Consider the following 16,531-nt stretch of genomic DNA (forward strand, 5'->3'; position numbering starts at 1 on the left):
CGGAGCGTCGAGCAACACTGTCGATCCATTCGCGAGTTACACGCGCCGTTACCGACCCACGTAATCGCTCTGGTACCGGTGATCCGCTCCTATCTGACACGCTGATTGGTCGAAAACCGCTTCTTATCAGTGAACATTTTTCCCTTAGAACCGATCATCCACGGCCAGCCATCAACCTCGTTTATCGAACGATCTACCGATTTCAGGCAACGCTACTTCCATAGAGAGCGATTCACAGCTTTTTGGCTAATCTGATAAAAAAAAATGTTTCTCGATTTAGCCAAAAGAAGTCTGCGTTTCAATTTTGTTAGAAGAGAAAGTATAGCTACCTTGCGCTTCTGTCTTTTTTCATTCATCATCGTTTTCTTCTGTTTTCACTTTTGCCAATCGGACGTTCACCGTGCTCTTAATTGCTTTATTTGCATTCCAACTGGTACACCTATGACACGACTTGCCAAGTCGCCTCTTGGATGCCTGACGAATGTCGACGCACCATGCGGTATTTCAACCTTCCTCCTTTCTCTTTGCTCTTCTTCTTTCATCGTGTTTCTACGTTTCTATCCGAGTCTGCTTTTGGAAAAAAGTGTCAGTGGTTAGTCAAGTATTTGTTCCCAATTAAGGAAAATGAACGGGGATTTACCGGGATGGCATCTTCGCTGACTCTTTGTTTATTCTCTGTGAGACACTGAATACAATGTATAACTTTAAAAAGCAGTCAACGAAATAAAACGTCTTTAGACGTTTACAATGATTTGTCAGTTGTGCTAGTTAAGAAGTAATTTTAAACAGACGTAGATTTCTTTATTAAGCGCTCGAGCGTGTTAAATAGTTAATATAATAATAATAATAATTAAATATATATTAGAATTTCTCTTTCTCTCGCGTTCTCTCTCTCTCTCTCTCTTTCTTTCTTTCATCCATTCCACATCTCATTTTCAACGACGATCAGGAAATCAGCCTTGGAAGGCAATCCTTTTGTTTTAAGGCATTTTCGAACGTGATATCTTCGCGATAATTATGTATGACGTTTCAACGAATGATACGTAGCGTTATTCTTTATTCTAAAATTAAAAAATAAAAAGAAAAAACGAAGATTCTGGTCTATTTACAACGAATCAAGTAATTTATTGCAGATTGGACTAGGCAGATGTGAATGATCCTCAACGAAACAGAAAAAAAGAAACGATCCCGAACTTTTTGATCTGTCTGACGATTAAAAAGTCAACTAATCATGCGATTTCTTTGCTTCAGAAATCCTTCTTCTTATCCTTGTCCACGAGCACATTGTCGTGGTAGCTGATTTCCTGGCCAGCGACAGCCGGATGCAGATAATGGGGCTCCACATCGATCTTCTCTTTAACGTCCGAATCTAAGACCATCGAGTGATGGGGTCCTCGATGAAGCATCGTCGTCGTCGAATGATGCTGTTGTTGCTGCTGCTGCTGCAATTGCGGCGGTTGCTGCTGTTGTTTTCCCGACGACTGATGCTGATGTTGGTGCTGATGTTGATGCGAGTGTTCTTTCTCCTCCTCCTGACTGTACTTCTTCAGTAGCTCCCTCAACTTGGTCAGATCCACGTCTTCCTCGAATTTTGAGAATAGCTCCTTGGCGCCAGACTCGTCCAACTTTTCCGAATCCTTCAGCTGTTTGAACAACTGCAAGAATCTCTCGTTGGCTTGGACACCGTCTCCGGTCGAGTTCTTCGAAGCGTTTAAATTAGGGTTCAGCAACAAATCCGGTGTTTCGTGAACGATATTCACGTTTTTATCGAGATTTTCCTCGGTTAACGATTGAAGCAAGGTATTGTAATCCGGTTTGATCTTGGAGGTTTCCATGCAGGAGCTACAGGAACAATTGGTGATGATCTGAACCTTCTTCTGCATCGTTATAGGATTATTCTCCTCGTCCTTGCAATCCAGGATAACCTGAAACGTTTTCGGCAAGATAGTTAGCAACGATAAGACGTTCCCAGCGGTTCGAGTCACCTGTTCGCTAACTTACCGTGTGCCAGACGCTGTCTAAAGGTTGGCAAGAGTCGCAATAGGGTCTTATCAGGTCGCCAGGAGCGGAGGGTTCGCTATGGGGCACCATGTACGAGAAGCAAGCACCGACGCACACGTTGTTGTCCAATTCCTGCGAAGAACATTGCGGCCAGGTAACCACCTGTTTGATGGGGGTTGTCTTGCACCAGCTGTGCTTATCCGGATACAGCACGATGTTGTGCACCTTAAAACGATAATCATCAGCGTAAGTTTGTCCAAGTAACGCGAACTGATTAACAGTGAACAGATTCCTAAACCTTGTGTTCACGATGGGCATGCAGCAGAGTCGACTGAAGAAACAGAACGATCGCCAACGTCAGCTGACATCTTGATCCCATGATCCCTGAAACAATAGGAGGAGAGACAGGGTATCCAAATCTTTTCGATTGATTGGGCGTCTGGCTGAAATAATTGCCAGGTGAGAAAAGTCGGGTCTCTGTAATCTATGGAAAGAAAGTAACTCTACTTATCTCCCTATTGCAAACTTTCTAGCTGACTATCTATCGCAGCGGAAGATAAACGATCGGATACCGAGCGAAAGAATTTCGCGATTGCAATTCAAGGTGTGCTGCGTGTATCGTGTGCACGTGTGCACCTCGTATTCTCTGGTCCCCACCCAGAATGAATGAAAGTCCTGGCTCTCGAGGTCTCAGGTTCGACGACCGTCTGAAATTACGTCACCGGGATTTGTCGTGCTACCGCTTCTTCTCTTTTCCCTTTTTCTTCGCGTTCGTCGCGTGAATTTTGTTTAAAGCGAGCTGCACACCACGACGCGAGTATAGAGGGCTCGTAAACCCGTTGGAATCACGCCGTTTTTTCGAGGAACACGAACTGAACAGGAGAAGCGAACCGGGTCCGTGGATGTTATTGGCGACGACGCGACCGGCTTCATTCATAAATCGTTTAGGACCGATTCCACGATTACCTGATCCGACGAGAAGCTAGATGCTCGAGTTTTCAGTCGCCGAGATGTCGAGATAACGAAATTCCCCGCGGTCCCACCGGATACATGGATACATGGATACAGGGAAAGAAGAGTCTTTCTCGTCGACGTCCCGGCCATAAATAGCGTCGGATTTAGGCTACGAGACTTGAATACGAGATGTACACCTTTTTCCGGCGGTACACGAAATTTTGTAAGGCCACGTTGCGGTTGCAACGAGGAAACTTTCGATCACTCGAATAACAAGAGGAAAAAAGAACTACTAGTTAAGGACGTAGCAGATTGGCACGGTTAATTGACTCAAGGGAAATTGATTTATTTTCACGGTTCAATCTTTAATGAAGCGATAATTCCGCATCGGTGAGGATAAGGGAAGAAGCGAAAGGGTATATTTATAGTCCGGTCGGATCGATGGCGGTGGAAAAAAGCGTCAATCTCATCGTACGATCTTTCTTGATCCTTCGGAGATCAGCGAGAACAAGTGGTACGAACGACAAGGTAAAAGGATGTGCAGGCCCAATTACCAGAGCTCGGCCCCTTTTTTGGTCCCTTGAAAAATCTCCGATCCGTTTAACTGCGAACCATCAGGAGGAGCCCTTCGTGCATCCTCCGTCCTTCAGGAATTCACTTTGTCGTTGGACTCGCGAGTTGAATTCCTGACAACAGAAAGAATCTCGTCTCTTTCCCCAGGACAATTGGCCCTCGGTATTTCCAGCAGAGGATCAACTTTTCGTTCCCCTCCGATGCATTTCAATCCACAGCCCTTTTCTTATTCTCCCTCTCGTGCTTCCCCTTTATCCACCACTTCATTCGTGGAATCCCTTCTTTTCTCTCCGCGGTTTTCGTCCACTTTATCCTCGCGTTGCTCTATTCTCCGTTTCTTATTTCTCACTTCCAAGAAATTCGCAACACGTCTCTCGCGGCTGCGCGAAACTATCGTGAAAGCAATCAACTTTAGGATAAAGAAATAACGGATGCGTTGCAAATTAAAAAGATAACTTTACCAGAAGCTAATATATAGCTTCGTGTCACGATGACTCAACGAAAGATGGTATATTTAATTTGTCAACGTTGTCCAAACAAGCGTGAAAGAAACTAAGAGATCGGGTAATGTTTTCTTATAAGAGGATACAGGTAGCGGAAATTAGCCTAAACATATGATAGTCTGAAAATTAGTGTTCTTAGCTGATTCTTGTTGAATCACCCTATACGCGGTGATGGGGAAAGGTGTGCGGCTACACTGTTCGGCCGCCCATCTCGTTGCTGCGAGCGGAGATTTGAATGACCGAGTAGGGGATACAACAGGGACGTACTTAATCCGGATGAGTTTCACAGCTTCCAACGAGTACCACTTCATCATCTCTCTCCGTACTATGATCCTCAGTTTTCTTACGCACAGAAATATGATAACAAATTCTCATCCCTTTCTCGTTTTATTATCCAACACGATTAACGTCACAAAATATCCACTACCTTTATAATCGACTTCTAGAATGTCTTTCAGTTAATATTTTTTTTAATTGCGGAAGTTTGTCAATTCTTGAAAAAAAAAAAAATCCTTTTCATCGTGCCAATTTGCCCATTTGGCGTGAAAGTTTCTGTAGCGGAAGGGTTAAAGAGGAAAGATGGAAAGGAATACGGCCCTGGGTGGGTCGTAGCCAGAAGTCCAAAGCTCTTTGTTGCTGCGCCACCTTCTCTTCTCGCCTCTAGGTCCGTGTCGGTGGCGTGGAGGATCTTCGGTCCACCTCCTTCTTCACCTTCCTCTTCCTCTCTCAGTCCCGTTTCTTCGATTTGCTCGTGTCGTCGAGAAACGAGGAACGAAGACAGGCCGGCCAGAGGCGAGGAACCGAGAACGCGCATCCGATGGACAAAGAGAGAAGATAGGGGTCCTGCGCCCAGCCGCGAGATTAATTTGATTTTCAAGCAAATTTGACGCGCCCCCGAGCCTAGGCGGACGAGTACAAAGGGTGCCGCGATCTCTGCAGGCCACGAACAAAATCTGTTCGTTTGCTTGGCGCTGCTCTTCCCGCGGGACCTTTTTAAAAGTACGGGATTAAACCCGTCCTATCGAGCTTAACACCTACCGAAGAGGGACAGAGAAAGCTGACGTGACACGCTTCCAGGAAGCTCCTAATAGAAATTCATATTTCATTCGGACTTTTCTCTGGCGAGAGAAGAATTATGTTTAGCGAACCCGAACCACGATTTCGACACGCGTTTAGTCAACGCGAAAAAATGTTACTGCCGCTAGAGGAGACGACCAGATAACGAGGGGATATTTTCACTGGCGAACAGGTACAACTTCGAGTACGGGGATGCGAAAGAAATTGCAACTGCTCGGCTGGCTCACCTTCACCGGGCTGCAGGTCTTAGGCGCAACCATATCTGGAAGAATGACTGGTGGTACAGGTCATTGTTCAAGCTTATTATGTGCTAAATTCCTTTTCTCCCGATAGACAGAAGGTTAAAAACGATACGCGGTCGTTATACGCCTGTGAAATCTTTCGTTACGCGTCTCGACGTTGACGAAGGGTTCTCCCTTCGAAGAGGAATAAAAAGAACGCGCCTGCTCGATTACCGCATAATTTTATAGAGCAATATGTTCTTCAACTTTAATGAGAAATCCCTATCTTCCGATTTGGTCTAGCCCAATTTCGCATTTTGCGACCGTCCTTTGCTCCTCTTTTTTTCTCTCCTCGATACCGGTGCCGTGGGCAAACTAATAGGGGGGGCGGAGGGGGTCTAGGCAGGGTGAAGATCCAGAAGGGGAGCAAAATAAAAGAGAACAGAGGGCGAGGTAGGGTGTAGAACGCGCCAGAAGCGAGAAGGAAGCAGGGAAACGAAGAGGCGAAGAAGCGAGAAAGAAGCGGACCCAAAAGAAGAATAATAAAAATGGAAAAAAAGTTTGCCAACAGCACCGGAGGAAGCCCCGAAAACACGTTGGACGTGTGGCGCCATCTCGGCTCCTTTTTTTTCTTCCTACTTCACCACCACTCGCCGCACACCCCTCGTGCTTGTTCCTCGTGCTTTTGTTACTTCGCCCATACTAATTCTTCGCGAGCTGCACGGCGTGCCCAAAGTGTGTGCGGGGAGAAAGATCGAGCCGAGAAGGGGAATGGGGCCCGAGAGAGTTGAAGGGGCCTTATGCATCGACCAGTGTCGGATTAAGCTGCTTTCGCACCCTCTTCGTTCCTTGATTAGATCGCAATTTTAAGCTCGCCGAAATTTCAACACCGTTCCTAATCGTTCCACGCTTTCGATCATGCTCCTCTCTGTTCATTTTTCCCTCACCTCCAACCACGTCAGAAACACGGCTCGACAGACGTCCATTGAAAAAGTTCAGAGCAGTAGAAACATATCGAATTTGCCAATGAGAATTGCACACAAATCGCGCGTGTGTGACCGCTTTAAGAACCGTGTGTCGGTGTGGTGGACCCCACGAGAGAACGTGGACCACATACCTGCAAACGAACGTTCTTAAAAGGAAGGGCAGAGTCCAAGAACAGGTCGTTAAAATGTAATGACATTGTTGTTTTTAATGCTCGCCTCTTTAAAACGGGCCCTTTCGTCTTCCTCGAGCCTACTTCACTCGCTACCAGCTTTCTCGTTCTTCTTCCTTCTTCATTTCCCAGTTTTCTGTCAAAAGAAGAAAAATGTGGTATCCAGAACATCTCTCCCCATTTTGATCCAATTTCCTCTTCTGTTTTCCTTTCGTGGCACGTCGCTTGCAAAATGTTTTAGCGATCGCGAGAAAAGTAGGCGAATGTTGATTTCTCAATCTGGTAGGTAGGTGTTGCTCTCACAAAGAACCGGCAATTTGTACTTGGTTCTTTTAATGATCCCTTTTGGTAACCGATAACCCGTTACCTGAGGTGCATAGACACCATACCGGTGCGAGATGACACAGCTACTTTGCCAGCTTTTATAGCCTGACTGTTCCGGTAGATTGACATGGACCCCCCTACGAGTCCTCGATTTTTCTTACTTTATTACAACACCTACACTCTAATCGAAGAACGCAAAACAAAGAAGATGTTTAAGACATCAATTTTCTCCAAGTCTAACTACTCGAAAGGGCGTGACGGTGTTCGTACATTAGGAAGTATAGGTTCGAAACTCGCTACCTACAGCTTTAAAAAGGAACGCCATAAGATGTAATTAAGCGTGAGCCAATCTTCGGAGAACGAGACCGGTTAATGATATTTCGATGTTTACGAGATGAAGCAACGTGTCTAATAATAGACTCGATTTCGTGTCATCTTGTTTGCTCCGTAGAATTGCTTTAACTTGTCTAAATTTTTCTCTCCTACGATTCCATCGGCGCAACTCTGTATCGACGGAATTCCTCGCGAATTTATCGATCAAGAAACGGCGCGTAAGTAGGTAGATCGCTGAATATTTTTGGAATTGGTCAATTAACCGGCAGTGGCAAGTCGGACCAGTGGCAAAAGGTCTTCATTAGAGAGGGCCCGATGGCGAGTTGGCTACCGCGCAACAGTTTAGCTCGGAAGTTAACTGTTGCGTCTAAGAAGAGCTATCATTAACTTGAGAATAGGGTCTGGTATTAGGATTAGTGGGCAAAACGTTTTGGATAGGGTGCTTCTGAACTATTTAGCCTGCCAGTCCTTATCCTTTGCCCGTGCTCTCTCACACTATCCAAGGAAAGCCTGTGATCATCGCGACCAGCTCAGCTGGCGTTAACTTTCTTTAGCCTCGCAAAGGGAACTGTCCTCAGGGTTTCGTGACGCGACGATGAAATTTCCGATAACGATCTGCCAACTTCTTACCGAGATCATAACGGATCAGAGACGAAAAATCAGCTGCATCACTTTGTCGGAGGAGCCTATCATTACCGGGAGAGTTTTAAACAAGACGGACCAGGCAAAAAACTTGCGTTTGCAAGGAAAACCTGATGGATATAGATCTCGATTGGATGGAGTTTCTGGTGGCGTGGCATACGTATTACGGTCTGGTAACTCTGGCAACCAACTCGCTTTGGCAGCCTTGGCTTTTCTCAAGAAACTGTCACTCACCTCCGTGTACGTCAGCGACGTTGCAAACTACGCACCACTCTAGAATCGCCGTGGAAAGATGAGTAAACAGTGAGAAGGTACGGATATACGCGGCGTTCCTACCGCTTTTGTCACTCGGCTGGATCCTCTCCTGTTGGTCTCGCCAGATCCGAGACTATCGGATCGGAGGAGATCCGCAACGAGAAAATTGAAGAACTGTTTTTACCTCGAAACACGGAGATCCGATATGAGGCTGAGCTGAACCGAGCTGAGCTGAACACGAAACTGTGCTGCCGATCTCTCGTGTTCCGTTCTCCTCCTCCTCCTCCTCCTTCTCTTCCTCTTGCTCCACCTCCACCACCACCACACAGAGTTCTCCTTCAGCTCCTCCTTCTACTCGGTACGTTCGGTTCCGCGCCGTTCTCGTTCCGTTCTCTATCTTTCTCCTTCTCCGAGTTTATCCAGGTATCCCGGTGGAAACAGAAAGAGAAAGGATCAGTCACGGAACAAGATGTAGAGGGGAGGAATGAACGGTAAGCAAGAGAGATCTTTGACTACCTCTACAACGACGTCGCGTGTACTCTGTAAAAAGCAAGATCGCCCGAGGCCTTACACCTCGAACCAGTAAAACTTGTCGTATATGCTAGTGCTAAAGCGCCGCACTCTTCCTCCTCAAAGCTCTCCGATCGCCAGTTTCTCCCGGTTCCCTTCCAGTACCGATCTACATCGGGCGAATCTTATTCTACTTTCAGCCAGAATCGCCCCACCTGATCTCGCGACAAGTAAGAATTAATAAGGCGACAATTTGATAGGAAATTTATTTCTCTGAAACGTCTCGACTAGTCTTTGGTTTTCGTAGCACACCTTGCGTTCAACGTCTTTCTATTTCGAAGGTCGAACAACTGCCGTCGTGTACGTCACTTATGGTAATCGTACACCTAACAAACTAAACCATCTCCCTTTACAATTTCTCTCTCCTAGCTTCTTTGTCACCGTCAAACCTGATCGACGCTCACGTCCACTTGATTGTCTGTAAAATTGTTACTATACTGGCTTGGGTTCGTGACGGTTTGTCTAACACGATTGACCGCGGGTCCCAGATCGTTGTTCACGTATTCCCTGAACTGCAGACACTTTTGCTTGCTGTTGATGTCGTTAGAGCTTCCCCAAATCACCAGACCGTCCGCGCCGAGATCCCAGATCTTTCGTAAAGTGGCCTCGAGATCAGCCTGCAAAGATAAATCCGTTTTGAAGGCTAGTTCCAGGTGTTATCAGGTGAGGCGCATCTATCGATTCCATAAAAAGGTTTTCAAAATGAAAAGACTTGCCTTATTCAAATAGGTATCCCTTTGATCCTGATACTTGTACCAATAATAGGGAAGGACCTTTTTCCTGATCGTCGTTTGCTTCGCTATTCTCAAGGCTTCCTTTACTCTGCCCGCGACTAGACCAACTCTTTGACTGCTAGTCAGGCTCAGTCTCAAGTAGACCGAGGGTAGAAGAATATCCTCCAGCTCGAACAGCCATGTCAGCCTGGAAAAGAAGAAGACACGATTCTGGCTTACCGGTTGCTTATCGGGACTGATTAGATAAGACCGATGTAACTTGGGACGATTTGAATTTTCAACCGTGACAAGATTCTTGACACTGACCCACTTAAACGTAAGCGTGGTAATCTGAACAGCTAGGACTGGTCGTAATCTTGTTACCTTAAATCGCTTGGGGAAACTTTTCACGGTAACTGGGGCGTACAACTGAAAGCTGTTAACTCGACAAACGCAAACGGATAGAATTATCGGTTACGACGATCGAAAATAGAAGAAAGAATCGTTTTCAGAGGAAAGTCTAGTTCTAGTTCTAGTTCTAGTTCAGTTGTGTACGTACTTATCGTTCTCCTGGACCGTGGTGCTATCGCATTGCGAACTAGGTTGATTCGGTGTCAGATTGTAGCAATAAGGGTAAGCATAGTAGCCCCAACTGGCGGACGGTCGGTTCTCCTTGGCAGCTTTCAACGTCTCCTCCATAAAAAGTTTCCCGTACTTTTCAAATTTGCGTTTCGCTTCCTGCTCGACGCTACCACTGTCCCAGAACGGATGCTCCCGGCGTACGATGTCTATGGAGAGTTTCTTGTACGGCTGAAGGGAAGCCCAATTCTGCCGGAAGATCGGTCTCCAACTCTCGAAATCGATTACTCCAACACCGTTGAACGACTCGTCGGGGATCTGATTGATCAGATGTTCTCGAAACACTTCGAGATGCTTGGTAAGGTTGCCTTCCTGAGGGACACCGCCGTTTCTCTCCACTAGGTTTCCTGAATAACGTTCAAAGTTGTCTGCTTTCCAACTCTCTCCATCGAGATACGTCGACGATATTAAGGAACGTGTGTATTGTTTTACCCATCGAATCCTTCATCAACGCCGGGAACATTCCAGGATCGTAAAGGATCGCGATCTGATCGCCGCGAAACTGATCCATCGTGTTCTGTCGGATCCCATATTTCTCCGACACCTCCTCGAAATGCATCCCGTACTTATGGCACATAAAGGTAGGCACGTTCCAGTAAACGTTGAACTCCTGTCTGCCTTCGTCTTTCGGGACGCTCGGTAGGAAGCTGACAATAGAAACGAGGTGTTAGCAGACCGGCAATCATCCCGGGGGCCAATGACACGAATTAGATAAGATATTTTTCAGAGCTGAACTTGAACGCTCGACGGATGGCTGTTTTTCAGGACATGTATTCGGAATAAGGGCATTCTTTGTTTTACTCGAAGGCTTCTATGTAAATGCATCTCAACGATTAACAATGCACGTGTACCCGAAAAAAAACGCGTCGACGAGCAGCGTCCGAGCCAGCAGGAGCAACACTTGTAGCATCATCCTTCGACTACGACGACAGGAACATGAATTCGAACGCAGCGTTCGAAGCGGACCGACTATCCGGCAAGTCGAACAGGGAGTATCACCTTGCCGGTACGCTTATCGATCAGTACCTATCCTTACTGTTGTCCGTAGGACTAGATCACTTCACGATGACCTCTGATCAGTTCCTCGTGAATAGAAAACACGAACGACGATGGTAGAACAGCGGTGCGACTGAATTCCGCTCGATTTCAGGCCACTATTTATTCCACATCGTGTCTCTTCTTCCCCACCTACGTACATCGTCGCCTCTCCGTGTTGTTATCTGACTCCGGGTATTGTTCGGTGATTTCTCGTTTCCGTTTTTCCCTTTGCTTTTTTCTTCCTTGTTTAAAAAGGGTACGACGCGTTGATTAGATCGGTCTCGATACTAAGATGGCACCGAATTAATCCCCGACGATGCAGGATGTATAACGAGAAATCGATAGATCACCTTTGGTCAAGGATCGTCCTAAGCTGAAGACTGTGGTGGTAGAGTATCGTCGAGGGTATAGGTACTATCCGATGTTTCTTCGAGGAACTGTTCAATGAACCATCTCTCAGTGTTTTGAATGAAACTTCTGTAATTCATCCTGAAAGATTGGACGATCAATGTAACCTTGTTCCAAACGATTTCTGCATCTTATAATTGCCGTAATTAGAAATAATAGCAGACTATCCATTTTGTTAACCGTGTTATGACATCATGCTATATAAGGATACTATGGATGATACTCGTGTATATGCGGGTTGCCCATACTTTCCTATTATTCCTGAATTATCCTTATTCCGTTAGGTTTAGCACGTTTTGCAACATTTAAGTGTAGCGTATAAATAATCGTTCAGCATGGAAAGTATGGACGTGTTCGACGAAGGACACGTTCCTATTTTTCAGGAGATAAGATCGTCGTCAATGTAAGGTTTTTGTTGCAATTAGATGCCAATTCCATTTGTAATTACTGGATAATTGCACTTGAGTGTGATTAATGTGTCTATTGTAGCGACACAGCAATTTATCGAATCTGAAAACAACCAATGTATTCCTTTAATCTTAATGGTCGGATTGATTGGACGAAACAGTTTTACAAGGGTGTAAACTGCCTTTCGTGAGCTTCTTTTTACGCGTTTAGATAATGAGATGATAACAACCAAGGTGAGAATCGTACGAATAGTAGCGAATAAACATTCAAGGGCTTTTCGTTACCTTTTAACGCAATTACGGTCATGGATGCGAAAATTTTATACCATTGTTATCAACTTAAAATTATCCGTAACTCCTTGAAATGTTCACTCGAAAATCAAATGAAATGGTTAATAAATAAACGTTCAATGTTATACAGTTTCTCGACTACCAAAACTAATATTTGAGATAGCGAATAGAACGATGACGCATTGTGATAGTGTAGCATGTATGATAATCTACTATTTACATATGGAAAATATGTGTCAAAGCTTGAAATAGAAGAAGAAAATAAGAAACAATTTTGTAAATAAATACTTTTAATCGCTTTTTCGGGGAGGTGAGATTTTGATTATCCGACTTCTCTAAGCAGCTAGTTAATCAAAATTCGCTATAATTGAATTGTACATTCAAAACGCATACCTGTTTCAGTCATCGTTCATTCACATTTACACAGTCACCATTCGTACGTGTACATACATCAGAGAGAAAACTGTTATCGAGCAATTCATGTCGAAGGTTTCCACATGAATCGCTCGTACATGAGCGTTTGGCGTAGAATCCATCAACCTTAAATAAATAAAATAATTTATTGTAAATGTGTACTCGAGATTCGGCGCGGTATCTAAACGGGCGTGTAAGTGTCAGCTGTTTTAATCGCTACAGGGCCATCGTTTCGCGCCTTTTATCTTGAAGAGACCTCGCATGTCGGTCGTGCGTACATTGTGTGTTAAATATTGATCTGGCAGCGGCTGCTACGAAGACCTCGACTTATATTAAGGACGCGCGTTGATTTTGCAACGGCTACAAAATGTTAGTCTCGATCTTCGTTGAAAACTGTTTAACAACGGAAGAGTAGGTCGTTCTCTTCCGGTAACCGAAGTTATCTGAAACACAGCTTGTAAAATAGCATGTTAGCAAAAGATATATTTCAATAAAGTTAACATCGGAACATCGTAAATTTACATTTAATGTCGTAGCTTGGGACAGAAACGTTTCTCTTAACGACACACTCCTTAAAAACTGGTTTCTTTCTCTGCCTTTTCAGTCTCTCACCGCTATCTAATCGACGCCGGAAACGGACCCCTTCTTACGTAATTGCGTCGTTCGAAGGGTACCGGAAAGGAAAGTGACGCTAAGACGAGAACCATTAAAAAAATTGTCGAATCTTACGTTAAATCTACAATATATATATATATATATAATATGTATATAGGTGCGTTTAAACGATAATATCATTTATTGTGCAGGAGTACATAGGCGTTACGAAGAGAAAGTGAAATTTATGGACAGAGTTGACAAGTAGGGTGAACGAAGGATGTAAACAAACACATGGAACGCTTTACTTTTCGACCTTGTTTTATTTCAACTCTTCCACTCTCACTTCGGCATACTTCCTACGATTTATTTTAATCAAAAGGATGCTGAGAGAAACGTAGTGTTTATGTTAAATTAAATAGCGTCCAACGGATTATCGAAAAACTTTGGATAATTTCGCAACCGATGTATACCAGTAAGGGAATCTTTCTTCCCTTCGCACGGCTTTTGCAAATTACTAACATACGATATTTATCTACATTGCTCGAGTCACGCACATACGTATATACACACGCGCGGCACATGCATGTTCCAAACTCGACCCTGAACTAGTATCATGATCATGAGCGGAGACAGAGACAAGGGTAACATTCGCGGAACCGGTAGAATCGATGGGACATTCTCCTTGATTTAATACGGAAATATCGTCGAATATGCCCTGGATTGTATACCCGTCGAGGTCGTATTTGATCCCGTTTCAGTGTCCCTCGTCTCCATTATTCTTGTAATATCCGTTCCCTCTTGTACTTTTATCCCTCTGTAAGCTTGCACGTGCGAAAAATGATTTTCTAGACAACGAATCGATCAGCTAGAATTCTACTGGAGCACCAAACCAATTTTTCCCGGTGTCATGCTAGGACAACGCCAATTGTACAAATAATATTGTAGATTTCCATCACCTATACCGAACTTCAAAGGTTCCAAGAATTCCTTGTTGTCCATAAGATCCAACGCGTTGAATACGTCGAAATCGAGCTACAAAAGTCAGGAACACAATTGTTTCTTTCGTATAATACACAACTTATGTTACATGAAACTTACATTACGCGCCGATATCAGAGCATCGGTCATAAGTTCGAGCCAAGGAGTTGCAGTGGACACGTTGTAAAAACTGTACGCAGCCCTGAGCGTCTTGTGGGTCTGGTGATGCATTATAGAACTCGGTAACGTGTAGTAACTAACCATATCGGTGATTTTACCATCCTTTTCTACTACAAAACTGTTAATGATTCCGTTTTGTGGAAGGAACCAGTGTCGAAATTCCTCGATCGAAAACATCGGAGCCAAATCGAATTTTTCCAAGTACTGAAACACGAATGAACTTAATATTTTTCTATTTTCAACTTGAGAATTATATCCTGATAATAGTCATTACGTCGGTTAATATTTTGTGAGCCATTGGTATATCTGCTTCCACCAACTTTCTGAATCCTGGTACCTTTGTGTTCTCTGGCAGTTTATACAGTTTTAAAGTTCTCTGCATAGTCATATTACGAGATAAATGAGAGAACTTTATTTCGATTAGTTTCTTTGGATTTAGAGAACGATGCCAATACCTAGAGAAACGATTTGGTTGGTTAAATCGCCATAAATTACAGGTAGTGTTAGCGTAAATCTAACTACACACCTGCACGTTGCTATTGGTTTTGGCAATACGACACCAGCGGTATACACAGCCTGAAATATACCTTGAAGATTAACTCTCCTAGTTATTTCCCGTATTAACACTGGTGCGACTCTCTTCGATCTCAATTTTTTATGCACGCACAAGAAATTTATTTCCACCATTTTTTGAGAGCTAGAATTTTGGTTCACGTTAGATACGAAGTGACAAATTATCGAGAAAAAGCCGAAACCTACTGATTGTATACACGCAGAGTAGCAGGAATAGCAGAAATAAAACCGACTAGACGCCCACTTTTAGTGACCCGTACCCCACAGTGCCATTCTTTGCACCATCCAGGGGGTTGCAGTGCCCTAAAAGGATATTACTAAAACCTACCACTTATAATTAACTCATTATTCTAATAGCTATTACTTTATTTACCACTTTAGAAAATTTGGTGGATAATCAAATCTAAACATAGCATCGTCGTCTTCCACATAATTTTCGGATAACAAAGTATATAATTCGGATAAAACTAATGGATCATCAAGATTCAAGGTATCCCATTGAAAGTCTGCTGGTAAGGAGTAAGGTTCTGCTCTTATAGATGTTTTATCAGGTTCAATAGGTTCATTTTTCACTATCTTTTCATCTATAGAGAATTAATAAGATAAATTTGATGCTCTTCAAGTCATGGCAAATCTTGAATAAGCCACATTAAATCCTTTACCCATTTTTGGTACCGGTTGTGTACTCCAAAACTGATAAGGCTTTTGCATAGCCTCTTCTTGAGTTTTTGCAGGTTTCTGCTGCATACTAAATACCTCCATTGCTCTTTGTATGCTCTTTATAGAAATATTGCACGTGCCATGTAATTCCAGCTTATCTTTATGGTCGGATTGATTATGGTTTTCGCTAGTTGTATGCGCCATCTCGTTCTTCTTCTTACGATGTCTCTTCTTTGAACTGTATTAAAGGTATTTTACATTTATTATCATGTAAGAAAACAGTAATAAACTCTCAAGGCACGTTCACACGCATTCAAACAACATAATCTATGCAAATAAAAACTAGGAAGGTAAGGAAGGATAGGGAACATTTAAATCTTTATAAAAATATTGTACATTTCATGATAATGCTTCAAAATGACAGAATTCACAGACATTAACGAAACAGACAATGATTTGTTAACAATATTATAACATTCGGGAAACTATAGACTCTTGATCGCAAGACGTATATTAGGTTACTAAGACGGACAAACATGATTTAAACGTATCGCAACAATTTATGATAATAAAACTTATTACTATAAGACGTTTCATATTATTTCAAATTTGTTTAAAGATGCTGTCATTAATAATTATATAACAGATATGGAGAAATGACTTTGAAAATTGTCTATTGAACTGCCGGTCGAGCATCGTTTCTACGTAGGATGAACCAAGCCAAACATTTTTTCTAATTACGCTAATCGTAATTTAATGGCAAATGTTTCTCGCGAATTGAATATTTGTTTTCTTACCTTTTAGATTTCCCATCTTTTTCGTAAATCTCATCCTTTTTAGCCTCTCGTTCCACAACTTGACTCTTATCCTCCATTTTAATATAGATTTTGACAATGCGCATGCACCGGATATAGTGGCTCCGCCTAGTAGATTTTAGGCGGAAACGAAGAGGTCACGTGGTGTACGCCATGACGGCCGCTTCGAAAAGTTGTCTCCGCGTCGCTCCGTTGTAATTAGTTCATTT

General features: G+C 43.5%; 3 protein-coding genes across 5 annotated transcripts; all 3 read right to left on the reverse strand.

Annotated features, from left to right (window-relative positions):
* Window positions 1-652: 652 nt before the first annotated feature.
* LOC123988268 (cyclin-dependent kinase 8-like) lies at window positions 653-8,301 on the reverse strand. Of its 3 annotated transcripts, none has more exons than XM_046287559.1 (5): window positions 8,224-8,271; window positions 8,019-8,057; window positions 2,300-2,385; window positions 2,002-2,226; window positions 653-1,925 (listed from the first exon to the last, which is right to left on the reverse strand). In XM_046287559.1, the coding sequence occupies exons 3-5, from the start codon at window positions 2,378-2,380 to the stop codon at window positions 1,248-1,250; spliced, it is 984 nt and encodes a 327-aa protein (XP_046143515.1). In that variant the 5' UTR covers window positions 2,381-2,385; window positions 8,019-8,057; window positions 8,224-8,271; the 3' UTR covers window positions 653-1,247. The 3 variants fall into 3 exon arrangements, with proteins under 3 accessions (XP_046143515.1, XP_046143513.1, XP_046143514.1); XM_046287557.1 differs by lacking the exon at window positions 8,224-8,271 and adding an exon at window positions 3,510-3,641 and having other exon boundaries at window positions 8,019-8,127; XM_046287558.1 differs by lacking the exon at window positions 8,019-8,057 and having other exon boundaries at window positions 8,224-8,301.
* Window positions 8,302-8,406: 105 nt separating this feature from the next.
* LOC114874207 (hyaluronidase-like) lies at window positions 8,407-13,202 on the reverse strand. The gene is made up of 5 exons (XM_046287556.1): window positions 10,813-13,202; window positions 10,394-10,608; window positions 9,882-10,308; window positions 9,326-9,530; window positions 8,407-9,226 (listed from the first exon to the last, which is right to left on the reverse strand). Exons 1-5 carry the CDS (start codon window positions 10,872-10,874, stop codon window positions 8,993-8,995), a joined length of 1,143 nt encoding a protein of 380 aa, XP_046143512.1. The 5' UTR covers window positions 10,875-13,202; the 3' UTR covers window positions 8,407-8,992.
* Window positions 13,203-13,416: 214 nt separating this feature from the next.
* LOC114874211 (glycylpeptide N-tetradecanoyltransferase 1) lies at window positions 13,417-16,399 on the reverse strand. Its single transcript, XM_029183307.2, has 8 exons — window positions 16,305-16,399; window positions 15,510-15,745; window positions 15,221-15,431; window positions 15,034-15,150; window positions 14,801-14,971; window positions 14,549-14,729; window positions 14,215-14,478; window positions 13,417-14,148 (listed from the first exon to the last, which is right to left on the reverse strand). The coding sequence occupies exons 1-8, from the start codon at window positions 16,379-16,381 to the stop codon at window positions 13,990-13,992; spliced, it is 1,416 nt and encodes a 471-aa protein (XP_029039140.1). The 5' UTR covers window positions 16,382-16,399; the 3' UTR covers window positions 13,417-13,989.
* Window positions 16,400-16,531: the final 132 nt, after the last annotated feature.

This window comes from Osmia bicornis, chromosome 10, assembly GCF_907164935.1.
Source record: "Osmia bicornis bicornis chromosome 10, iOsmBic2.1, whole genome shotgun sequence".
NCBI classification, from domain to species: domain Eukaryota; kingdom Metazoa; phylum Arthropoda; class Insecta; order Hymenoptera; family Megachilidae; genus Osmia; species Osmia bicornis.